The following is a 26269-nucleotide window of genomic DNA, read 5'->3' on the forward strand; positions in this document are numbered from 1 at the left end:
TCACTTTGTCTTCTCCGAGGGTTCTTGGTCCTGAGGCTCAAATTCCAACTCGGGACCGTCATACCCCTGGTCCCAGTCGTAGTAGGCATTGTACTCCGGCTGGGCCTCCGCTTCTCCCTCCTCTGCCTCTGGGAGGATGCCATGCCAGCCTTCTGAGGGTGTCGGCGGGACCCAGGGAGCATAAGGGATGGGCACGGGGTGGAACATCCGCCGCATGGTGGGCTTGTAGGTCAGCCATGAGAGGTCCACGGTGGGGACGGGTGGGTGGTAATAGATGGGTCTCAGAATGTAAGGGGGCCTGTGCTGATTTGCGGGCCTTGCGGTCAGAATTGTCGATACCACATAAGGAGGCCTTTGGGTGGCCGGGTACTGATAGGCAGGGTATCTGGTGGCGGATGGCCGATAGACAAGTGGTCTTCTGCTAGCTGGACGATAGGTTGGGTATTGGGTGGCCGGAGTCCAGGGCTGATAGGTCGGGTACTGGGTGGCTTGAGGCCGATAGGCAATTGGCTGTCTGGTGGCTGGTGGACGATAATTTGGGTATTGAGTGGCCGGAGTCCAGGGCTGATAGGTTGGATATTTGGTAGCTGGAGGCCGGTAAAGGATTGGGAATTGAGTGAATGCAGGTAGTGTCTGATAGGTTGGGTATTTTGTGGCTGGGAATTGAGTAGCTGCAGGTGGCGGCTGATAGGTTGCTTTTTTTGTGGTTGGGGGTCGGTAAAGGATTGGGAATTGAGTGAATGCAGGTAGCGTGTATTTTGTGACTGGGGGCGGTGGCTGATAGGTTGGATATTTAGTGGCTGGGGGTTGGGTGGCTGCAGGTGGTGGCTGATAGGTTGGGTATCTAGTTTTATATGGCCGATAAATGATGGGGTTTTGAGTGGCCAGATTAGGGCGGTGATAGCTTGGGTATTGAGTGGCGGACGGTGGTTTGGGGTGAAAAGGCACTGGCAGAGTAGGAGATGGCGTTTGGGTCTTGCGGGTGGTGGGACGGGTGGTGGTGGTAGTGGTAGTGGTTGTTGTTGTTGTTGTGGTGGTGGTGGTGGTGATTGGTTCCGGTGAAGTCCAGGCCTGAGCCAAAAGCGGAGGATAGCTGGGCGTGAAGATGTTCTGCTGGGTGACGTTCTTGATCCAATCGACATAGGGCTGTGTGCCGGTGAAGACGATGGGCTTCTTGGGGTTGGAGCAGGCTCTGTTGCCCCAGCTGGTGACGGCAATCACCCAGTAGCGCTCCGACCGGTCCTCCCGGCACATGAGGGGGCCTCCACTGTCACCCTACAGCCGCAAGGAGATTGAGAGAGAGAGAGAGAGAGAGAGATGGGGTCAGGAGCAGAAGTCTGGCTCTGTTCTCTTAAGTCACACCATGCTGCAACTGTGCCTTGACTCACTGCTATGAAAATGTTGGGGCTCACTGCTGTGTCCCTCTTTCTTTCTGGCCCCAAAACTTCTAGGGCCTCTAGCTAATCAGACATAGTAGAAGCAAGGAAATCATTCAATAGGTTTATTTGGCCAAGTCGCCCTGCTGGGTGGACCAACAAAAGAAAAGTGCCACCAAAAAACTAAGTCACAATTTAGCTTTATAGTCAAAACTTGGAGCATACTTTGAGCATGTGCATGTTCAGCCCTGAGGCATCTCTTCACCCAGCACCACACCAGAAACTAATAATTCAAATATAAAGAGTTTATTGAATAAAGAATAATAGGAAGGGTAAAAATGTTTATATCTCTAAAGCAGCAGGTATAAGCAGCAATATAAACAGCAGTCAGAATTCATCAAAAGTTCTTAGAAAGTTCTTAGAAATCCATAGAAACTTCACAAGAACTAGAAATCAACGTTGACTGTTAAATGCAGTCGTAAGATAGCTTCAAACTGTGGATGCTAGGCAACATCAGTGCTCTTTGGTTTGTCTCATCCCCATCCAGGCCCTGGTTCTAGGATTCCCTATGTAACCATCTATGGTGTGCAACCACTTTCTTTGCGTATATGGTGAACTCCCATCTGTCAGCTCCAGCTTCCCATGCCCAGGGGACGCCCGGATGATTGATGTATTACCATCAATCCTGCAAAGGGATTCTCAAGGTCTTGAGCCTGGGAAAGGCTCAGTTATCTCCAGGTGAAGATTTTGATAAAGCCTTGAACAGAAGAAGTGTTTTCAGCCAGCAAAGACAAACAAATCAGAAATTAAGGGGCTCAGCCAGATTAGAGAGAAGCTAGAAGTGAAACCAAAATTGAGGAAAAATACGTTCTTAGCTGTTTGGGAAACAAAGTAGGGATATAGGGACAACTACCGTCCGGTCAGCCTCACGTCGATACCGGGCAAGATTCTGGAAAAGATTGTTAAGGAAGCGGTCTGCAAACACTTAGAAACAAATGCAGTCATCGCTAATAGTCAACATGGATTGATCAAAAACAAGTCATGCCAGACTAATCTGATCTCTTTCTTCGATAGAGTTACAAGCTGGGTAGATGCGGGGAATGATGCCGTAGATGGAGCGTGTCTGGATTTCAGTAAGGCCTTCTTGGACAAGGTCCCCCATGACCTTCTGGCAAGGAAACTAGTCCAATGTGGGCTAGGCACAATTACGGTGAGGTGGATCTGGAATTGGTTAAGTGGACGAACACAGAGAGTGCTCACTAATGCTTCCTCTTCATCTTGGAAAGAAGTGACAAGTGGAGTGCCGCAGGGTTCCGTCCTGGGCCCGGTCCTGTTCAACATCTTTATTAATGACTTAGATGAAGGGCTAGAAGGCAGGATCATCAAGTTTGCAGACGACACCAAATTGGGAGGGAGAGCCAATAGTCCAGAGGACAGGAGCAGAATTCAAAACGATCTTGACAGATTAGAGAGATGATTGGCCAAAACTAACAAAATGAAGTTCAACAGGGACAAATGCAAGATACTCCACTTTGGCAGAAAAAATGAAATGCAAAGATACAGAATGGGGGACGCCTGGCTCGAGAGCAGTACGTGTGAAAAAGATCTTGGAGTCCTCGTGGACAACAAGTTAAACATGAGCCAACAATGTGATGTGGTGGCAAAAAAAGCCAATGGGATTTTGGCCTGCATCAATAGGAGCATAGTGTCTAGATCTAAGGAAGTAATGCTACCCCTCTATTCTGCTTTGGTTAGACCACACCTGGAATATTGTGTCCAATTCTGGGCACCACAATTCAAGAGAGATATTGACAAGCTGGAATGTGTCCAGAGGAGGGCAACTAAAATGATCAAGGGTCTGGAGATCAAGCCCTATGAGGAGCGGCTTAGGGAACTGGGCATGTTTAGCCTGAAGAAGAGAAGGCTGAGAGGAGATATGATGGCCATGTATAAATATGTGAGAGGAAGCCACAGGGAGGAGGGAGCAAGCTTGTTTTCTGCTTCCTTGGAGACTAGGACGCGGAACAATGGCTTCAAACTACAAGAGAGGAGATTCCATCTGAACATGAGGAAGAACTTCCTGACTGTGAGAGCCGTTCAGCAGTGGAACTCTCTGCCCCGGAGTGTGGTGGAGGCTCCTTCTTTGGAAGCTTTTAAGCAGAGGCTGGATGGCCATTTGTCAGGGGTGATTTGAATGCAATATTCCTGCTTCTTGGCAGAATGGGGTTGGACTGGATGGCCCATGAGGTCTCTTCCAACTCTTTGATTCTATGATTCTATGATAAGTGCCAAGTACTGAGTCTAGCTTCAGATGAAGCAAAGTTGGATTCACGATAAGTTCTTCATGCCAAGTTCCTGGACTTTTGTCTTTGTTGATTGCTGCTTTAAGTGCCTTTGCTGTTATTTTGCCTTTGAAATCAAGCCTCTAGTTTCATGGACTATCTGGAATATTTCTCATTGGGTTAATTGCTCTTTTTACTTTCGAATCAATTGGATTTACCTTTTACTGTGGATTACTTTTTTATTGCTTCGCTTTTTATGACCCTCAATCTACTGCTTGCTATTTTAACTTAACTGTGTGGTATTTGAAGTCAGAGGGAATCCTTCTCTGGAGTGCAACAGGAAGAGTAAATTATCGTTAAGATCAGACATACTCCATTTTGAAATTAAATGGGTGGTTTTCCATCGCACACTAGCAAACTATCCATTTTATTCAGGAATTCTCAGTTGATCATAGAATCATAGAATCCTAGAATCAAAGAGTTGGAAGAGACCTCCTGGGCCATCATCCAGTCCAACCCCATTCTGCCAAGACACAGGAATATTGCATTCAAATCACCCCTGACAGATGGCCATCCAGGGGTGCTTTGAATGCAATATTCCTGCTTCTTGGCAGAATGGGGTTGGACTGGATGGCCCAGGAGGTCTCTTCCAACTCTTTGATTGTAGAGAGTTGTTCCCATCACGGTCCCTCCCCTGTTTCCTATGTGAAAAGAACCACCTCCTCTCCTGGACTAGGAATTTTGTTCTGGGCTTATCAATGTCATTTCCTAATTGGTTCTATCATAAACACATGGGAAAAGTTTATTAATCTGCAACAACTTTACCTTTGCAGGAGGGACATTATCCTGCTAGAGCACATGTTGCTCCTCCGGGAGCCAAAGGTAACGATGGAGCCTTTTTCTCAAAGGGGTGTTTCGGCTTCTCCCACAAATTGCACAATTGTATCATTTTAAAGCTGAGAATGATGAATACGATTATGATGAAGTAGAATGTTTGTGTGAACGCTTGCCTGCTTTCGTCACGTCTCCTGCCCCGTGGCAATGGAACGTCTGACCCTCTTCAAAAGACTGATCCCCTTTCAAGAGAGGCCTGTTGTGAGTACGGGTGAATTAATGTGTGTGTGATTGAAATCTTATGATACTGAATTAAATGTAATGTCTTATTTCCAACCAATGTGACATGCATAGTGATAAAATCAACTTTGGTCTCCCTGTTTCTCTTTGCACATATCATAAGGGAATTTCCCCCTTATCTCGCTCTGCATCAAAAAGAACATCAGGCTCATAACACCATCACATGGCAGAACTGGTCATTTTGCCCATCTCTACCTGGATGGTAGAGATGGAGTAAAGATGAAGATCCACCCAGAGGAAAAGTGTTCTTGCCATACATCAAGGGAACCACTGACCGCAGAGGGAAGCTGATGAGGAAACATAACATACAAACCACTTACAGACCCACCAAGAAAGTCCAACAAATGCTCCGTTCAGCAAAGGACAAGAGGGATCCTCTCACTTCTGCAGGAGTCTACCATTGTATACCATGCAGCTGTGGACAAGAAGTCTACGTAGGGACCACCAAACACAGTAGCATTGCCCAAACACCAATCAAGGAACATGAAAGGCACTGCAGACTCCTTCAACCAGAGAAGTCAGCCATAGCAGAGCACCTGAGGAACCAACCTGGACACAGCATATTATCTGAGAACACAGAAATGCTGGACCACTCTCACAACCACCATGTCAGACTACACAGAGAAGCCATTGAAATCCACAAGCATGTGGACAATTTCAACAGAAAAGAGGAGACCATGAAAATGAACAAAGTCTGGCTCCCAGTATTAAAAAAACTCTGAAATTACAACAGCACAACAACAGAGAGGAAACAAACAAGGACATCTAATCACCTCTCAACAAAAGATTCCCCCAGGCACTGTTAGGCCATCTAATGCTAATCAAGGTGGTCAGTTGAAACATTCACACCTACCTCCAGCAGACAAGAGTCCTTTGTCCCACCCTGGTCATTTCACAGATATATAAACCCTTTTTGCTAGTTCCAACAGACCTCATTACCTCTGAGGATGCTTGCCATAGATGCAGGCGAAACGTCAGGAGAGAATGCCTCTAGACCATGGCCATAACAGCCCTAAAAAACCTACAACAACCCAGAATTTATATTTTGAATCCATTATCTTCACTCCATACAATTACTAAAATTAACAAAATGTGTGATTGGCCTTCCGCTTCGCCCCCTGACCTTGCAAGGGGAGACCCCTCCTTCGATCTTCCCGGCGCACATGTTCTCCGGGTGGATGCGCGTGAACCACCACTCCCAGGTCGTGCACAGCTCTCGCGGAATGATCTCCACCTTGGCCTCCTGCAGAACGTCGGACATGACATTCGGATCTAAAGGACCACAAAGAGAAGAGGCGGCTCAGTTTCAGAGAAGCATAGAATCGTCAGAGATCCCCCACAGTGACATCCAAGACTTCCCAGCAGGTGGAACACTGTGTCCAATTCTGGGCCCCACAACAGATATTGGCTCCAAGTTGGAAGATGTCCAGAGGAAGAGGGTGACTAGAAGGTCAAAGGTCTGGAGACCATGAATGATCCCTCTGAGGAGCGTCTTAAAGAGCTGGGCATGTTTAGCACTGTGTCCAATTCTGGGCCCCACAACAGATATTGACTCCAAGCTGGAAGATGTCCAGAGGAAGAGGGTGACTAGAAGGTCAAAGGTCTGGAGACCATGAATGATCCCTCTGAGGAGCGTCTTAAAGAGCTGGGCATGTTTAGCACTGTGTCCAATTCTGGGCCCCACAACAGATATTGACTCCAAGCTGGAAGATGTCCAGAGGAAGAGGGTGACTAGAAGGTCAAAGGTCTGGAAACCATGAATGATCCCTCTGAGGAGCGTCTTAAAGAGCTGGGCATGTTTAGCACTGTGTCCAATTCTGGGCCCCACAACAGATATTGGCTCCAAGCTGGAAGATGTCCAGAGGAAGAGGGTGACTAGAAGGTCAAAGGTCTGGAGACCATGAATGATCCCTCTGAGGAGCGTCTTAAAGAGCTGGGCATGTTTATTACTGTGTCCAATTCTGGGCCCCACAACAGATATTGACTCCAAGCTGGAAGGTGTCCAGAGGAAGAGGGTAACTAGAAGATCAAAAGTCTAGAGACCATGAATGATCCCTCTGAGGAGCGTCTTAAAGAGCTGGGCATGTTTAGCACTGTGTCCAATTCTGGGCCTCACAACAGATATCGGCTCCAAGCTGGAAGATGTCCAGAGGAAGAGGGTGACTAGAAGGTCAAAGGTCTGGAGACCATGAATGATCCCTCTGAGGAGCATCTTAAAGAGCTGGGCATGTTTAGCACTGTGTCCAATTCTGGGCCCCACAACAGATATTGACTCCAAGCTGGAAGATGTCCAGAGGAAGAGGGTGACTAGAAGATCAAAAGTCTGGAGACCATGAATGATCCCTCTGAGGAGCGTCTTAAAGAGCTGGGCATGTTTAGCCTGCAGAAGAGAAGGTTCAGAGGAGACAAGATATCCAGGTATAAATATGTGAAAGGATGTCATAAGGACTTCCTTTCTGCTGCTCTTGAGACCAAGACCAGGAGCAATGGGTTCAAATGACAGGAAAAGAGATTCCATTGAACATTAGGAAGAGCTTCCTGATCATACAAGCTGTTCATTAATTGAACTCTCTGCCTCGGAGTCTGGTGGAGACTCCTTCCTTGGAAACCTCTAAGCAGAGGCTGGATGGCCATCTATCCGGAATACTTCGCTTTTCCTGCATGGCAGGGGGTTGGTCTATATGGCTCATGTGGTCTCTTTCAGCTCTGTTATTCCACGATTCTATGATTCTACGAGGGTTGAATGAAAAGTAATACCTCCACCTTTCTAACTCCTCAAGAGATGGCAGTACTGGTATGCAGCAGGTACTGGCTTGTTCAGTAGACTCTCCTCTACAGTTCCATGTTGGTGGGAAGCCTTAGCATTGAATGGTTGTGTTGTTAAAGTGCGAAGTATGGTACCCTGTACAGATGGTCTGTCAATGTGACTTAAGCAACGTATGCAGCAGGTACTGCTTGTTCAGTAGACTCTCCTCTACAGTTCAATTTTGGCGGAAAGCCTTAGCATTGAACAGTTGTGTTGTTAAAGTGTGAAGTACAGAACCCTGCGCAAACGGTCGGTCAATGCAACTTAAGCAACATATGTGGCAGGTATTGGCTTGTTCACTAGACTCTCCTCTACAGTTCCATTTTGGTGGAAAGCCTTAGCACTGAATGGTTGTGTTGTTAAAGTGTGAAGTATGGAACCCTGCACAGATAGTCGGTCGATGTGACTTAAGCAACGTGCAGTCATTGAATTCTTGACGGCAGAAGGTGTCACCCCAAAGGAAATTCATCAGAGAATGCAAGCTGTTTATGGTGATTGTGTTGATGTGAGTACTGTGCATTGTTGGGTGAGTAAGTTTAAAGATGTTGAGGTGACACCTTCTGTTGTCAAGAATTCAATGACTGCACATTGCTTAAATCACATTGAGTGACTGTCTATGCAGGGTTCCATACTTTGCACTTTAACAACACAACTGTTCAATGCTAAGGCTTCCCACCAAAATGGAACTGTAGAGGAGAGTCTACTGAACAAGCCAGTACCTGCCACATACCAGTACTGCCATCTGTTGAGGATGTTACGAAGGTAGAGGCATTACTTTTCATTCAACCCTCATATGTGGCCATCCACATGAGAGAAGAAAGTTCTCATTGTCAAGAAGTTCTTCCTTCTGATTGGATGGAATCTCTTTTCCTGCCATTTACTCCTTTGTTTGCAGAGTAGCAGCAAAGAAGGTTGACCCTTCCTCAACTGGACATCCTTCCCAATATTTTCACATGGTTCTTGTGCCTCTCTTAACTTTATGTTCTCCAAGTCCAAAATCTCAAGTTCCCTAAACTACTCCTCAGTGGGATTCTTGGCTTCCAGACCTTGGAGCTTTTTGGTTGCCCTTCTCTGGACAACCTTCCATCTTGGGTTGTTGAAGGTTTTTCCGGGCTATATGGCCATGTTCTAGAGGCATTCTCTCCTGACGTTTCGCCTGCATCTATGGCAAGCATCCTCACTACCTCTGAGCATGCTTGCCATAGATGCAGGCGAAACGTCAGGAGAGAATGCCTCTAGAACATGGCCATACAGCCCCAAAATACCTACAACAACCCAGTGATTCTGGCCATGAAAGCCTTCGATGATACATTGAACCTTCCATCTTGTCCATCCCTTTCTTGAACTGCTTACCTATGCTATTACTCCAGGTAAGCAGAGCAGAAGAGAGTAGGGCTATGATTTCCCTTGGTCTGTACACTTTACTACTATGGATGCAGCCTAGAATTTGTATTGGCTTTTTCTGCTGCTGCATCACGCTGTTGGCTCATTTTGAGCTTGTGGTCTCCTTTGGTCTCTTTCACAGGGACTGTTTTCAAGCCAGGGGTAACCCATCCTATAGCTGAGCATTTCATGTTTAATGCCAAAGTGTTATCCCATCCATTTCTCCCTGTTGAAACACATTTTGGTCAATCAGCTCTCCAATCTATGTAGGCCATTTTGAATGCTTTGCAAATTTACTAAGCACACCCTCTCTTAGAATCATAGAATCATAGAATCATAGAATCAAAGAGTTGGAAGAGACCTCATGGGCCATCCAGTCCAACCCCATTCTGCCAAGAAGCAGGAATATTGCATTCAAATCACCCCTGACAGATGTCCATCCAGCCTCTGCTTAAAAGCCTCCAAAGAAGGAGCCTCCACCACACTCCGGGGCAGAGAGTTCCACTGCTGAACGGCTCTCACAGTCAGGAAGTTCTTCCTAATGTTCAGATGGAATCTCCTCTCTTGTAGTTTGAAGCCATTGTTCCATTGCATCCTAGTCTCCAAGGAAGCAGAAAACACGCTTGCTCCCTCCTCTTCCCTGTGGCTTCCTCTCACATATTTATACATGGCTATCATATCTCCTCTGAGCCTTCTCTTCTTCAGGCTAAACATGCCCAGTTCCCTAAGCCGCTCCTCATAGGGCTTGTTCTCCAGACCCTTGATCATTTTAGTTGCCCTCCTCTGGACACATTCCAGCTTTTCAATATCTCTTTTCAATAGCCCAGAATTGGACACAATATTCCAGATGTGGTCTAACTCTTCTGCAGTTTGACTCCATTGTATCCTCAGCTGCATCCACACCGGAGTCTGGTCCACCCACCAAGCTCTTTTCCATGGGAAGGAGAGAAATTGGTGTACACAGAGTCTGGCCACTTCCTTCTTTATCAAAGGAAGGGAAAGGATACATATTGGAAGTTTGGGAAGTTTTGGAAATATTGGAAATCTGGCCTAAGAACTGGTGTTCTTCTCCAGGAAACGGAGGAAGAATGCTGAGGTATGCATGTGATGAATAAATGGTTCAGGCCACTCCTATCTTCGCGATTGCATCTCCATCTAAGAATGCTAAGATCCTCCGGGAAAGCCCTCCTCTCACTCCTACCTCCATTGCAAGTATGGTTGGTGGGGACAAGAGAGAGGGCCTTCTCAGTGGTGGCCCCCTGCCTCTGGAATGCCCTTCCAAGGGAAATAAGACAGGACCCATCCCTCCTTTCTTTTCGTAAGAATTTGAAGACTTGGTGGTTTCAATAAATCTTTGAGAGTGACCAGTACTAGCTCAGCCCAGACACTGTCCGGACACAAACAAGATCCCTATATGTTACCCTGGTCATTCTCCTAACAGGCCCCTGGAAATAGCCCGTCCCCACTTTTGTCGTTTACCTATTACAGTGCTGTACCCAAATGCCGGTCCCATCTTATTTCAATTTGTATCAGTGTTGACCCGGCCTTTTTAATTGTCCTGACCCATTCCTTTTCCATGCCCCAAAAAAACAGACATAAAGAGCAGGCAGGATTTTTCCTGCCTTCCACCGGGGAAGCATGCGGGGAATGCGGAAGTGCTTCATCAGCGTCGCAGATGGACGAGGAAAGCGACAGCTCCCCTGGTGGCCGGAAAAAGTTAAATAGCCTCTGTGTATGTCTGTATATGTTTGTATGTCAAAATTGGCATTGAATGTTTGCCATATATGTGTACACTGTAATCCGCCCTGAGTCCCCTGCGCAGTGAGAAGAAGGGCGGAATATAAAAGCTGTCAATAAATAAATAAATAAATAAATAAATAATGTTTATGTGTTGTTGGGTAATTCCAGGTTTATGTTGCTGTTACTGTTATTGTTTGTTCATGTTGTGACTCTGTATGTTTTGATGTTGTTGCTTGGAAACTGCCTTGAGTCCCCCCGGGGAGATAGAGCGGTATATAAAAAAAAGAATAGTCCATGAACTTCAAGGCACAAGGTAAAACACAAGATTCAAAGGTACTTTAGCCTTGCAGACCTTTTCCCTATTTGGCTATTTGTTTGAATTCTTCTTTGGTGATTTCTCCCTTTTTCCACTTCTTGTGCATGTCTCTTTTGTGTCTCAGCGCAGTTCCAAAGAACTTCTAACTGTGCTGAGACACAAAAGAGACATACACAAGAAGTGGAAAAAGTCCCCTTCGGGGTGAGAAGGGCGAGGTATAAGAACCCGAAATAAATAAATAAATAAATAAATTATTATTATTATTATTATTATTATTATTATTATTATTATTATTATATGTGTAAGTGTGGATGCTGAATAGATCTGGTAAAATCCTCTTTGCTTGTTTGCTAGCCAATGTAGCTGTAATTTGTTGTTGTGTCCAATGTAGGTATATAGAGTCTGTATGTCTAATGTTGTGTAGAAGTTGTTCTGATATTCTCCCTCACTGAAAATGTCATAAAAAGAACCTTTGTTTAAAAAGTATTCATGACACAACAACAGCAACAATTTGCAGCAATGGAAGCAAGCCAAAGACAAAGGGAGAAAGTGTGAGAGGAACTGAAAGCCCTTTAAAAGCAGATGGAAAGTGGGTCGGCAGAGGGGTCCTGGGTTCCTTACTTTGGGGGTCCACGGTTCCCCACCCGGTGACGTAGCAGTGGTCCAGCGTGGCAACGGGGATGTGGGCCTCGGGCAGGCAGGCCGGTTGGATGTAGTTGGTGCAGGAGACGGGCTCGTCCAGCTCGACCACAGCCATGTCATTCTTCATCCCATTGCGCTTGGACATCCGGTTCTCGAACCCTTCGTGGGACACAACCCGCTTGATCTTGCGGATCTGGACATCAGGGCCCAGCTGGGACATGCGGTTGGCCCCGATGACCAGCTTGAACTCGGGGATGTAGCTGCAACGAGCACAAAGCAGGACGTCACTCACAAAGCAACACCATGAGCTTACATTTACAAAGGAAAACAAACTGAAAGAAAACTTTTATGAAATGTTTCACAGATAGCCCTTGTTGCATCACCTGATACCCATCTAGAAATAGCAACCAGCAATGAAAGGACCAAGGCATTGACATCTCTGGCCCATCCTCTGTTCAGATATCAGCCAGCAAGACAGTGCCTTAAATCAGGAAATAGCTTCCTAAGATCTACAGAGATACTTGCAGAAACACCTCAGCAAGCAAGAGTCCAAAAGTGGCAAGCTGTTGTACTCCAGAGCAGGAACACCTCTGACCCTAAACACCACACCAGCTTGGTAAAATCAGAAAGCAGTTTATTGAAGAATAGAATCATAGAATCATAGAGTTGGAAGAGACCTCATGGGCCATCCAGTCCAACCCCATTCTGCCAAGAAGCAGGAATATCGTATTAAAAGCACCCCTGACAGATGGCCATCTAGCCTCTGTTGAAAAACCTCCAAAGAAGGAGCAGGAAAAAAAATGGTAAAACCAGTATAGTCCCAAGAATAGTCCATGAACTTCAAGGCACAAGGTAAAACACAAGATTCAAAGGTACTACAAATTCATAGAACAGGACAGCATGAAAATCCAATACACAGATCAGGAGCCTGGCAAAACTTGGTACATGAAACTAGGAACACTTGGAAAGCATCCTCAGGGGTAGTTTGCTTGGCATAGATGCAGGCGAAACATCAGGAGAGAATGCCTCTAGAACATGGCCGTATAGCCCGAAAAAACCTACAACAGCCCAGTGCTTCCGGCCATGAAAGCCTTCGACAATACAAAGACTTGGTTGTTTGAACAAGCGTTTGAAAATGCAAGGTAAATGACATCGGAATTGGAACAACTGGACAACGAGATTGGACAATGTGTTTAATAGGAGATGGAATTGGTGTTTGTTTTTAATACTCTTGTTATGGTTTTATATTATGTTTTAATATGCTTTTAAATGTTTTATGGTGTATTAGGGCATTGAATCGTTGGATCTGTAAACCGCACTGAGTTGATCGTGCCATTACCACTCAAGCAGGGAGCTTTGGGATGGTTGAACAGAAGCTTTCCAAAGCTCTAGGTGCTCTTACTGCCTATTCCAGGGAAAACCATCTGATCCCTAATCCATCTAAAACACAGACATGTGCCTTTCATCTCAAGAACAGACAAGCATCCCGAGCTCTGAGGATCATTACCTGGGAAGGAATCCCACTGGAGCATTGCAGCACACCCAAATCCCTGGGAGTCACTCTGGACCGTGCTCTGACCTACAAGAAGCACTGCCTGAACATCAAGCAAAAAAGTGGGTGCTAGAAACAATATCATACGAAACTGGCACAACCTGGGGATCACAACCAGACACAGTGAAGACATCTGCCCTTGCGCTATGCTACTCTGCTGCTGAGTATGCATGCCCAGTGTGGAAAACATTTCACCACGCTAAAACAGTCGATGTGGCTCTTAATGAGTCATGCTGCATTATCCCGGGGTGTCTGCACCCTACACCACTGGAGAAATTACACTGCTTAGCTGGTATTATGGAACCAGGCCTTTGGGCAACCAGGCAATTAAATAAGACAACTAAACAAGACAATCAGATGTGTAAGATCAGCAGGATTGTCGAAGTGGAATCAAAAACAGATCTTTGAGTTAGTGTACACTCATAGGTAGGAGGAAGAATTAGGTTTGTATTGTTCTTATTGATTTTATCGATTTTATGGATTTTATTGGGATAATGGTTTGAACTGTGGGAACTTGAATTGTTGTACTTTTGTGATGATTGTTTGTGTGGCAGGCATCTTAGTGTGCCTTGCAGTTGTGAGCCGCCCTGGGTCCCCTTCGGGGTGAGAAGGGCGGGGTACAAGAACCCCAAATAAATAAATAAATAAATATTGCACCACCTGACATCCGGCAGGAAGTAGCAGCCAATAGTGAAAGGACTAAGGCAGAGACATCTCCAGCGCATCCCCTGTTTGGGTATCAGCCAGCACGTCAACGACTTAAATCCAGACATAGTTTTCTAAGATCTACAGAGACACTTGCTGGAACACCTCAGCAAGCGAGAGTCCAAAAGTGGCAGGCTCAAACCCAGAACCTCAACCAATGGCTGATACCAAAGGAGAGACTCCCCCCTGGGCACACAGAAGAAGACGGGGCGACCTGGAAGGTGCTGAACAGACTGCACTCTGTCCAATCTTAAGAAATGGGGCTACAAAGTGGATCCACGACATGCGAGTGTGGAGAAGAGCCAACCACTGACCACCTGCTGCAATGCAACCTGAACCCCACCACATGCACAATGGAGGACCTTCTTGTGGCAACACCAGAGGCACTCCAAGGAGCCAGAGACTGGTCAAAGGACATTTAATCAACTACCAAACTCACAAATTTTGTATTTTGTCTGTTTGTTTGTTTGCTTTGTTGCTGTTAGAAATGTAATATAATTTACTGGTTGCCCTGACACAACAAATAAATAAATACTGAGTTGCCTGAGGGCTGAGAAGGGCGGTATAGAAATACAGAAAGAAAGAAAAAGTTTTTGCTAGGTTTCTGATCTGTGTTTCGAATTTTCGTGCTGCCTTGTTCTATGAACTGCATACCTTAGGATCTTGTGTTTTCCCTTTGTGGCTTGAAGCTGATGGACTATCTTTTTATCCTGGGACTAGACTTTTTTTTTTTTACCATTTTTACTGCTTTGTTTACATATATTCTTACATATATATGAAGTTCAACAGGGACAACTGCAAGATACTCCACTTTGGCAGAAAAAATGAAATGCAAAGAGACAGAATGGGGGACAATGCCTGGCTCGAGAGCAGGACGTGTGAAAAAGATCTTGGAGTCCTCGTGGACAACAAGTTAAACATGAGCCAGGAATGTGATGTGGCAGCAAAAAAAGCCAATGGGATTTTGGCCTGCATCAAGAGGAGCATAGTGTCTAGATCTAAGGAAGTAATGCTACCCCTCTATTCTGCTTTGGTTAGACCACACCTGGAATATTGTGTCCAATTCTGGGCACCACAATTCAAGAGAGATATAGACAAGCTGGAATGTGTCCAGAGGAGAGCGACTAAAATGATAAAAGGTCTGGAGAACAAGCCCTATGAGGAGCGGCTTAGGGAACTGGGCATGTTTAGCCTGAAGAAGAGAAGGCTGAGAGGAGATATGATAGCCATGTATAAATATGTGAGAGGAAGCCACAGGGAGGAGGAGGGAGCAAGCTTGTTTTCTGCTTCCTTGGAGACTAGGACGCAATGGAGCAATGGCTTCAAACTACAAGAGAGGAGATTCCACCTGAACATGAAGAAGAACTTCCTGACTGTGAGAGCCGTTCAGCAGTGGAACTCTCTGCCCCAGAGTGTGGTGGAGGCTCCTTCTTTGGAAGCTTTTAAGCAGAGGCTGGATGGCCATCTGTCAGGGGTGATTTGAATGCAATATTCCTGCTTCTTGGCAGAATGGGGTTGGACTGGATGATGGCCCAGGAGGTCTCTTCCAACTCTTGGATTCTAGGATTCTATGATTCTATGATTCTTCAATAAACTGCTTGCTGATTATACCAAGCTGGTGTGACATTTAAGGACAGAGGTGTTCCAGCTTTGGGATTATAACAATGCCAGACACTGGAAAGAAAGTATTATTCCACCTGTAAATGAATGGTGGACCAAACTGCTAAACTTTGAAGAATTTGATAATCTTGTCTCCTAGAAATGAAACAATACAATATTTTCAAAATGATTGGAAGCCTTTCACAAAAATAAATTTAACAGGAAATAACACTTTCAAACCAGGAACAGAAAATCTTCCAAATTTTGTTACATAGTGATGGGCATTGCCATTGGTTGTGACAGTTGAGGCATTCTGGGCATTGCAGAATCTAATGTCTGCGGGAAGGGCGTTGCAAAGCCGAGGGGCCACCACTGAGAAGGCCCTGTCTCTCGTCCTCACCAGATTGTGAGGCTGACCTGCTTCCCTTCTCTACTAATTTGGGGAATTGTTTATTTTGGTGGGACTATAGTCCATGCATGGGCCAACTTTGGGCCTCCAGGTGTTTTGGACTTCAACTCCCACAATTAATAACGACCTATTGGATGGGTTGTTGTAGGGTTTTTTTCTGGGCTATATGGCCATTTGAGCTGTGGTGTTGGAGGAAAGTCCTGAGAGTGCCTTGGACTGCGAGAAGATCCAACCAGTCCATCCTCCAGGAAAGAAAGCCCGACTGCTCACTGGAGGGAAGGAGACGAGAGACAAAGTGGAAGTCCTTTGAATGCCACATCATGAGGAGACAGCAAAGCCTAGAGAAGGGAATGATGCTGGGGAAAGGGGAAGGCAAAAGGAAGAGGGGCCGACCAAGGGCAAGATGGAGGGATGGATGGCATCCTTGAAGTGACTGGACTGACCTTGAAGGAGCTGGGGGTGGTGACGGCCGACAGGGAGCTCTGGCGTGGGCTGGTCCATGAGGTCACGAAGAGTCGGAGACGACTGAATGAATGAACAACAACAACATATGGCCATGTTCTAGAGGCATTCTCTCCTGACATTTCGCCTGCATCTATGGCAGTGTTTCTCAACCTGAGGGTCGGGACCCCTGAGGGGGTCACGAAGGGGTGTCAGAGGGGTCGCCAAAGACCATCAGAAAACACAGTATTTTCTGTTGGTCATGGTGGGTTCTGTGTGGGAAGTTTGGCCCAATTCTATCATTGGTGGGATTCAGAACGCTCCTTGATTGTAGTTGAACTATAAATCCAAGTATCTACAACTTCCAAATGTCAAGGTCTATTTTCCCCAAACTCCACCAGTGTTCACATTTGGGCATATTGAATATCCGTGCCAAGTTTGGTCCAGATCCATCATTGTTTGAGCCCACAGTGCTCGCTGGATGTAGGCGGACTACAACTCCCAAACTCAAGGTCAATGCCCACCAAACCCTTCTAGTATTTTCTGTTGATAATGGGAGTTCTCTGTGCCAACTTTGGTTCAATTCCATTGTTGGTGGGGTTCAGAATGCTCTTTGTTTACATGTTAACTATAAATCCCAGCAACTACAACTCCCAAATGACAAAATCAATCCCCCCGCCAACCCCACCAGTATTCAAATTTGGGCATACCGGATATTTGTGCCAAATTTGCTCCAGGGAATGAAAATACATCCTGCAGATCATTATTTACATGGCGATTCATAAAGTTAGGGTTATGTTTGGGGGTCACCACAACATGAGGAACTGTATTAAGGGGTCGCGGCATTAGGAAGGTTGAGAACCACTGATCTATAGCAAGCATCCTCAGAGGTTGTGAGGACATCACAACCTCTGAGGATGCTTGCCATAGATGCAGGCGAAACGTCAGGAGAAAATGCCTCTAGAACAGTGTTTCTCAACCTTCCTAATGACGCGACCCCTTAATACAGTTCCTCATGTTGTGGTGACCCCCCAACCATAGAATTATTTTCGTGGCTAATTCAAAACTGTAATTTTGCTACTGTTATGAATCGTAATGTAAATATCCGATATGCAGGATGTATTTTCATTCACTGGACCAAATTTGGCACAAATACCCAATACGCCCCCAATTTGAATACTGGTGGGGTGGGGGGTGGGGATTGATTTTGTCATTTGGAAGTTGTAGTTGCTGGGATTTATAGCTAACTTACAATCAAAGAGCATTCTGAACACCACCAACGATGGAATTGAAGCAAACTTGCCACACGCAACTCCCATGACTAACAGAAAACACTGGAAGGATTTGGTGGGCATTGACCTTGAGTTTGGGAGTTATAGCTCACCTACATCCAGAGAGCTCTGTGGACTCAAACAATGATGGATCTGCACCAAACTTGGCACATATACTCAATATGGCCAAATGTGAACACTGGTGGGGTTTGGGGAAAATAGACCTTGACATTTGGGAGTTGTAGTTGCTGGGATTTATAGTTCACCTACAATCAAAGAGTCCCTTGAACCCCACCAATGATAGAATTGGGCCAAACTTCCCACACACAACTCCCACGACTAACAGAAAATCTTGTGTTTTCTGATGGTCTTTGGCGACCCCTCTGACATCCCATCGGGACCCCCCCCCCTCCAGGTTGAGAAACTGCTCTAGAACATGGCCATATAGCCCAAAAAAACCTACAACAACCCAGTGATTCCGGCCATGAAAGCCTTCGACAACCTATCGGATGTTAGGAATTGTGAGAATTGCAGTCCAAAATGCCTGGAGGGAGGGCCTAAGTTGGGCCATGCCAGCTATACACCATCTGTTGCACCCAGGCCCATAGCGAGGGGGGGGGGGTTAGGGGTTCAACCCCCCCCCAAATGTTTCAGATTTTTTAAAAAAACCTGGTTTACTCATGAATTTTAACTGGTTAACCCAATCCCCATGCTGCTAAGTCTATGAGATGCAAAAAATCAAGAGTTTCGGAGTTTCGGACTAAGATGCTATCTCTATGCAGATGACGTCCAAATCTGTCACTCCTTCTCACCTGTCACCAAGGAGGCGGTCCAGACCTTGAATCGGTGTTTAGCCGCTGTGTCGGACTGGATGAGAGCTAACAAATTGAAATTGAATCCAGACAAGACAGAGGTCCTACTGGTCAGTCGTAAGGCCGAACAGGGTATAGGGTTACAGCCTGTGTTAGACGGGGTTACACTCCCCCTGAAGACGCAGGTTCGCAGCTTGGGAGTGATCCTGGACTCATCGCTGAGCCTGGAACCCCAGGTCTCGGCGGTGGCCGGGAGAGCTTTTGCACAATTAAAACTTGTGCGCCAGCTGCGCCCGTACCTTGGGAAGTCGGACTTGGCCACGGTGGTCCACGCTCTGGTTACATCCCGACTGGATTACTGCAACGCACTCTACGTGGGGCTGCCTTTGAAGACTGCTCGGAAACTCCAACTGGTCCAACGGGAGGCAGCCAGATTGCTCACCGGAGCGACATACAGGGAGCACACCACCCCCCTGTTGTGTCAGCTCCACTGGCTGCCGATCCAATTCCGAGCACAATTCAAAGTGCTGGTTTTGACCTATAAAACCCTATACGGTTCCGGCCCAGTGTATCTGTCCGAACGGATCTCCCTCTACGTCCCACCTCGGAACCTAAGATCTTCTGGGGAGACCCTGCTCTCGACCCCGCCTTTATCACAAGTGAGACTGGCCGGGACGAGGAGCAGGGCCTTCTCGGTGGTGGCCCCCCACCTATGGAACTCCCTCCCCGGGGAAATTAGATCGGCAACGTCCCTTCTTTCATTTAGGAAAAAATTGAAAACCTGGATATGGGACCAGGCATTTGGACACCCGGGCAGCTAAAAAAAAACCTTATGTCGAGCTGGATCTTGTCGAGATGGAATGGACTTATGAAACATCGAACGCTGAACTCAGGATTAACCAACTACTGTATTATTGTATTAATGTGTACTGATATTTTTAAACTCTAATTTGTAATTGTTGATTTGTTTATATATGTATGTATGTGATAAAGGCATCGAATTGTGCCTTCCTCTGTAAGCCGCCCTGAGTCCCCCCCCGGGGGTGAGAAGGGCGGGGTAGAAGTGACGGAAATAAATAAATAAATAAATAAATAAATAAATAATAAATAAGAGTCCCTCCAGAACTGCAAGCACTATCTCAGGCAAATATTGACCATTTACTCACACTGTCATTACTTGCAGCAATAACTGATGTTGTTCTGGTACAGCTGTACCAGGAACTCCAACTTTATTTGCTTTGTACTAAATGTTTGCTTGCAGTCCTAGGTTTCGGGGACTCTGCAGATAGGTGGCTTCTTTGGTTGCAGTCATAGGGCAAGTCACCTGTCCATCATAGTTAAGTTTTGGTCCCGCCCCTTGCTCAGGGCAATTGGGAAGGGAAGGGAGCCATTTTTAGTTAGTCTCAGCAAGGTAAGCTTATGTATAGGATGTGTGCAAGCTTCCCCTGTACAAAAGCTTCAACCCTTAAGACCTTCCGGGGGAGAAAGGTCTTAAGAGTCTCCAAAGGATTTCCAGGAAAACAGCCCTAAAGACCAAAGAACTCCAGCTGGAGAACATCTACTGCCTTGCTGGTAGGTCCACTCGGCGTTCGAGATGCAGTTCGACCCGGTAGCGGAGCCCACATCAGTCAGGGTTAGATTACAGTCAGCCTGGGAGAAGTTAAAAAGGGGATTTTCCTTTAAAGAAGAAGTTATTGAAGACAGTTGCCTGTCCTTCGTGGGCAAGATTAGGAATTCACCAGTTGCCTAAAAGCTTGGAATCATTTGCTTAACTTTACTGAAGACAAGAGAAGTTTCTGTTTGATCGTTCATTAATAAAAGACTTTGTTGTACTTCTCAAGCCATCTAAAGACTGTTTGTGGTGGAAACCTCTGAGAACTTCCCTTTAGGCCCCCTGGCTTCCCGCTGGGCTAAGGTTGCACATCCTGTTCTAAAGACAATTATTTACAGGCCCAGCGCGCGACAGAACAGTCGTGAAGCAACCAAGTGGGGGGGGGGGGGATGTTGAATACTCTCATTAAGGAGGCCAGACTTGGTGGAGGTGGTTGACAAGGGTGGAGCTGCAGGCTATTGAAGGCTGCTCTGCCCCCTGCAGATGTGCTCTTGGCTTCAGCGTGAGCTAGGAGGCAGGTTTCAACCCCCCCACCCCCCCCCCGAGAAATTTTCAACCCCCTCCCCGAAAATTTCAACCCCTCCCGAAATTTTTTTCTGGCTACGGCCCTGGTTGCACCCACTGGCTATCAGCACCATCCATGTTGTCTTCTAGTAACGAGATCTGTCCAGTTTTGAGTTCCTCCATGAGACCTTGGAGAGGTTTGCTCCAAGTTCAAGCTCACAGCAAGTGATGGACCCGTGCCTATGGGCTTACTGTTTGAAGTAGAAGCAGTGGGCGGCGGTGACGACCCATCGGGAGCTGATCAGGGACCCTCCGCACACGTTTTCGTAGCCATTCTTCTTGATCAAGTGGAAGCTGACCATCCAGGGCCACGATCCAGGGAGGGCGTTGCTTCCGCCAACCACTCGAAGCAGGTCGTGGCTCACCGCCAGCGGGCGCCGTCCGCAGATGCCGCTGCGAAGCGACAAAAGGGCAGAGGTTGGAGCAACACAACCCTACAATCCTAGACTGAAGGGATCCACAAGGGTCATTCAGTCCAACCCCAATCCTGCCAGGTAGGAAGACACCATCCAAGTCCTCCCTAGAGATGGCCAACCAGCTTCTTCTTAAAAGCCTCCAGAGACTCCATCGGACTCATATTCCACTAGAATTAGAAGGCTTCCAACCCAACCCAAATTCATTCCATCATGCAGAAGATACAGCCAAGCCTGCAGCGAGGGGGGGGGGGGGTTAGGGGTTCAACCCCCCCCCCCCCGAAATGTTTCAGATTTTTTTAAAAACCTGGTTTACTCATGAATTTTAACTGGTTAACCAAATCTCCATGCTAAGTCTATGAGATGCAAAAAATTAAGAATCCCTCCAGAACTGCAAGCACTATCTTGTCTAGATCTAAGGAAGTAATGCTACCCCTCTATTCTGCTTTGGTTAGACCACATCTGGAATATTGTGTCCAATTCTGGGCACCACAATTCAAGAGAGATATTGACAAGCTGGAATGTGTCCAGAGGAGGGCGACTCAAATGATCAAGGGTCTGGAGAACAAGCCCTATGAGGAGCGGCTTAAGGAACGAGGCATGTTTAGCCTGAAGAAGAGAAGGCGGAGAGGAGATATGATGATAGCCATGTATAAATATGTGAGAGGAAGCCACAGGGAGGAGGAGGGAGCAAGCTTGTTTTCTGCTTCCTTGGAGACTAGGACGCAATGGAACAATGGCTTCAAACTACAAGAGAGGAGATTCCATCTGAACATGAGGAAGAATTTCCTGACTGTGAGAGCTGTTCAGCAGTGGAACTCTCTGCCCCGGAGTGTGGTGGAGGCTCCTTCTTTGGAAGCTTTTAAGCAGAGGCTGGATGGCCATCTGTCAGGGGTGATTTGAATGCAATATTCCTGCTTCTTGGCAGAATGGGGTTGGGCTGGATGGCCCATGAGGTCTCTTCCAACTCTTTGATTCTATGATTCTATGATCTCAGGCAAATATTGACAATTTATTCACACTGTTTGGGATCTGTCTTCCTGCATGACTGCATCTCTGTGTACGAACCCACACGATCACTTCATTCATCTGGAGAGGCCCTACTCACCATCCCACCTGCATCGCAAGTGCAGTTGGCGGGGACGAGGGATAGGGCTTTCTCGGTGGTGGCCCCTCGACTCTGGAACTTTCTCCCTAAGGACATCAGGCAAGCCCCAGCCAGGATAACTGCATGCCCATCCCCCTCCAAACACCTACCCTTTTCACCTGGTCATGCCCAGCACTTTTTAATTTTAATTATTACATTTGGCCCTGCCACAGATTCTAATTGCGTCATGGTGTGTTGTTAATGTTATTGCCTTGTTTTTGAGTTATTTTGCTGTATTGTTGTTGTTGTTGTTTTTACTGTTGTATTTGGGCTCGGCCTCTTGTAAGCCGCACCGAGTCCTCCGGGAGATGGTAGCGGGGTACAAATAAAGGATTATTATTATTATTATTATTATTATTATTATTATTATTGTCATTGTGGGGTGTGTGTGTTGAATGTTCTCATTAAGGAGGCCAGACTTGGTGGAGGTGGTTGACAGGGGCAGAGCTGCAGGCTATTGAAGGCTGCTCTGGCCCCTGCTGTGCTCTTTGCTTCAGTGTGAGCTACGAGGCAGGTTTCACCGCCCCCCACCGCGAAATTTTCAGCCCCCCCCCCCCGAAAATTTCAACCCCTCCCGAAATTTTTTTCTGGCTACGGCCCTGGATACAGCCCAAGCTATATTGAAATCCTAGAATCGATAGAATTGGAAGGGATTCCCAAATGCCTTCCAGTTCAGGATTACTAGGAGTAAACCTAGTAAATGCCAGAAATACAGCTTAATGGCGTAACATTAGAAAATGTGGACCATTTTCACTCCCTTGGTAGCCACCTCTCCACCAAAGTCAGCACTGAAACTGAAAAACAACACCGCCTGAGCTCTGCGAGTGCAGCATTTTCCCGAATGAAGCAGAGAGTGTTTGAGGACCGGGACTTACTTACTTAGGCGATCCTTTGTTGGAGTAAGATGGTCTTCCATGATGGGTTTCCTTCTGAGTCCGTATGTGGCTGTGGAGCCCTATTCTTGACTCGCATCTTCTCCCACAGTGAAGGCATTGGTTTCCAGGCGGAAGGCGGTCCCGGTCAGGGTTGGCTTGACGTGCCTTCCTCTTGGCACATTTCTCTCTTTCACCCTCCACTCATGCCTCCTCGAATTCTGCAGCACTGCTGGTCACAGCTGACCTCCAGCTGGAGCACTCAAGGGCCAGGGCTTCCCAGTTCTCAGTGTCTATGCCAGAGATTTTAAGGTTGACTTTGAGCTCATCTTTAAATCTCTTTTCCTGTCCACCAACGTTCCGTTTTCCGTTCTTAAGTTCAGAGTAGAGCAACTGCTTTGGGAGACGGTGGTCGGTCATCCGGACAACGTGGCCGGCCCAGCGGAGTTGATGGCGGAGGACCATCGCTTCAATGCTGGTGGTCTTTGCTTCTTCCAGCACGCTGACGTTTCCCCGCTTGTCTTCCCAAGAGATTTGCAGGATTTTCCGGAGGCAGCGCTGATGGAATTGTTCCAGGAGTTGCATGTGACCTCTGTAGACAGTCCACGTCTCGCAGGCGTATAGCAGGGTTGGGAGGACAATAGCTTTATAGACAAGCCCCTTGGTATCCCTACGGATGTCCCGGTCCTCAAACACTCTCTGCTTCATTCGGGAAAATGCTGCACGCGCAGAGCTCAGGCGGTGTTGTATTTCAGTGTCAGTGTTGATGTCTGTAGACAGTCCACATCTCGCAGGCATATAGCAGGGTTGGGAGGACAATAGCTTTATAGACAAGCCCCTTGGTATCCCTACGGATGTCCCGGTCCTCAAACACTCTCTGCTTCCTTCGGGAAAATGCTGCACTCGCAGAGCTCAGGCAGTGTTGTATTTCGGTGTCGATGTTGACTTTGGTGGAGAGGTAGCTGCCAAGGGAGCGGAAATGGTCCACATTTTCTAATGTTACACCATTAAGCTGTATCTCTGGCATTGGGGAGGGGATGGCTGGTGACTGTTGGACTGGGACATCCATAGGGAAACCAAAGTGCTTGTCTATAAAGCTATTGTCCTCCCAACCCTGGAATATGCCTGTGAGAAGTGGACTGTCTACAGACATCACATGCAACTCCTGGAACAATTCCATCAGTGTTGCCTCCAAAAAATCCTGCAAATCTCTTGGGAAGACAAGCAGGGAAACGTCAACGTGCTGGAAGAAGCAAAGACCACCAGCATTGAAGCGATGGTCCTCCACCATCAACTCCGCTGGACCGGCCACGTTGTCCGGATGCCCGACCACCATCTCCCAAAGCAGTTGCTCTACTTCGAACTCAAGAATGGAATGTTGATGGGCAGGAAAAGAGATTGAAAGATGGGCTCAAAGCCAACCTTAAAAACTCTGGCATAGACACCGAGAACTGGGAAGCCCTGGCCCTTGAGTGCTCGAGCTGGAGGTCAGCTGTGACCAGCAGTGCTGCAGAATTCAAAGAGTCACGAATGGAGGGCAAAAGAGAGAAACGTGCCAAGAGGAAGGCATGTCAAGCCAATCCTGAGCATCTGGAAACTGATGTCCTCACTGTGGAAGAACATGTGGATCAAGAATAGGGCTCCACAGCCACCTACGTACCCACCACCAGGACACCGCCCTTACTCGGACAACAAGGGATCGCCTAAGTAAGTAAGTAAGTAAATTGCCTGAGTGTCATACCTTCCTCCCTATTGAAATTCATGTTATGAGTTGTGGTCCAGCCTCAGCACCACCCCCAAAAGTAATGGACCCCTCCCTGATTCTTTGGGCCCAAATCCCCCCCTCCAGGCCACTTACTCGCAGCTGCCATCGTCGGCTTTGGTTGCCGCAAGAGCCGCAAGCAACAGGATGGGGAGGAGAGGCCATTTCTTCATCCTTCTCGTGGTGCCCGGCTCTGATGCTCCTTCCTTCTCCTCCACATTTTCTTGGAATCTGTGATGTCACAAAATGCGGAAGCTCCCGGGTTCTGTCCGGTCAACACTCTGACATCACACAGGCCAACAGCTCATGGCTGTGGAATCATGGGAGTTGTGGTTTGACAAGATTACCTCAATCCATGGCCAATACCAAATGGGAGACTCCCCGCTGGGCACACAGAAGACGGGGCGACTTGGAAGGCGCTGAACAGACTGCGCTCTGGCACCACGAGATGCAGAGCCAACCTCAAGAAATGGGTCCACAAAGTGGAATCCTCGACATGCGAGTGTGGAGAAGAGCAAACTACAGATCACCTGCTGCAATGCACCCTGAGCCCTTCTTCCACATGATGCACAAGGGAGGACCTCCTTGCAGCAACACCAGAGGCACTCCAAGGGGCCAGAGACTGGTCAAAGGACATTTAACCAACTACCAAACTCCCAAATTTTGTATTTGTTTCTGTCTGTTTGTTTTGTTCTGCTAGAAATGTAATATAATTGACTGGTTGCCCTGACACGACAAATAAATACCTATCCAGTCTTCAATATCAGGGACTTGTTCTTGTTTCCAATATTTTGCAAAGGAGATTCTTGCTGCTGTTGTCATGTATGTGAATAGTCTATGTGTCCAGAGAAGGGCGCCTAAAATGATCCAGGGTCTGGAGAACAAGCCCTATGAGGAGCGGCTTGAGGAGCTGGGCATGTTTAGCCTGAAGAAGAGAAGGCTGAGAGGAGATATGATAGCCATGTATAAATATGTGAGAGGAAGCCACAGGGAGGAGGAGGGAGCAAGCTTCCTTTCTGCTTCCTTGGAGACTAGGACGCAAGGGTACAATGGCTTCAAACTACAAGAGAGGAGATTCCACCTGAACATGAGGAAGAACTTCCTGACTGTGAGAGCCGTTCAGCAGTGGAACTCTCTGCCCCAGAGTGTGGTGGAGGCTCCTTCTTTGGAGGCTTTGAAACAGAGGCTGGATGGCCATCTAAAGCTAAAGAAGCTAAAGATGTTGTGATACTACAAGGTCTAACTGCATCCATTCTACAGAGTAGATCAGGCACTTGCAAAAGCAATGCATTTTGAAAATAATAAGTCCTGAATTCTGCATCTACACCAGGCATGGGCAAACTTTGGCCCTTCAGGTCACACAATACCTAACACCCTGAGGGGGTCGTTGGGGGTATCAAAGGGGTCGCCAAAGACCACCAGAAAACATAG

At 47.0% G+C, this 26269-nt stretch overlaps 1 protein-coding gene across 1 annotated transcript; it reads right to left on the minus strand.

Moving 5' to 3' along the window:
• Positions 1 to 25011, minus strand: LOC137097151 (acrosin-like). Its single transcript, XM_067468537.1, has 5 exons — positions 24935 to 25011; positions 20837 to 21037; positions 11649 to 11939; positions 5916 to 6051; positions 1 to 1275 (listed from the first exon to the last, which is right to left on the minus strand). The coding sequence occupies exons 1-5, from the start codon at positions 25009 to 25011 to the stop codon at positions 1 to 3; spliced, it is 1980 nt and encodes a 659-aa protein (XP_067324638.1).
• Positions 25012 to 26269: the final 1258 nt, after the last annotated feature.

This window comes from Anolis sagrei, chromosome 5 (assembly GCF_037176765.1).
Source record: "Anolis sagrei isolate rAnoSag1 chromosome 5, rAnoSag1.mat, whole genome shotgun sequence".
Lineage (NCBI taxonomy): Eukaryota > Metazoa > Chordata > Lepidosauria > Squamata > Dactyloidae > Anolis > Anolis sagrei.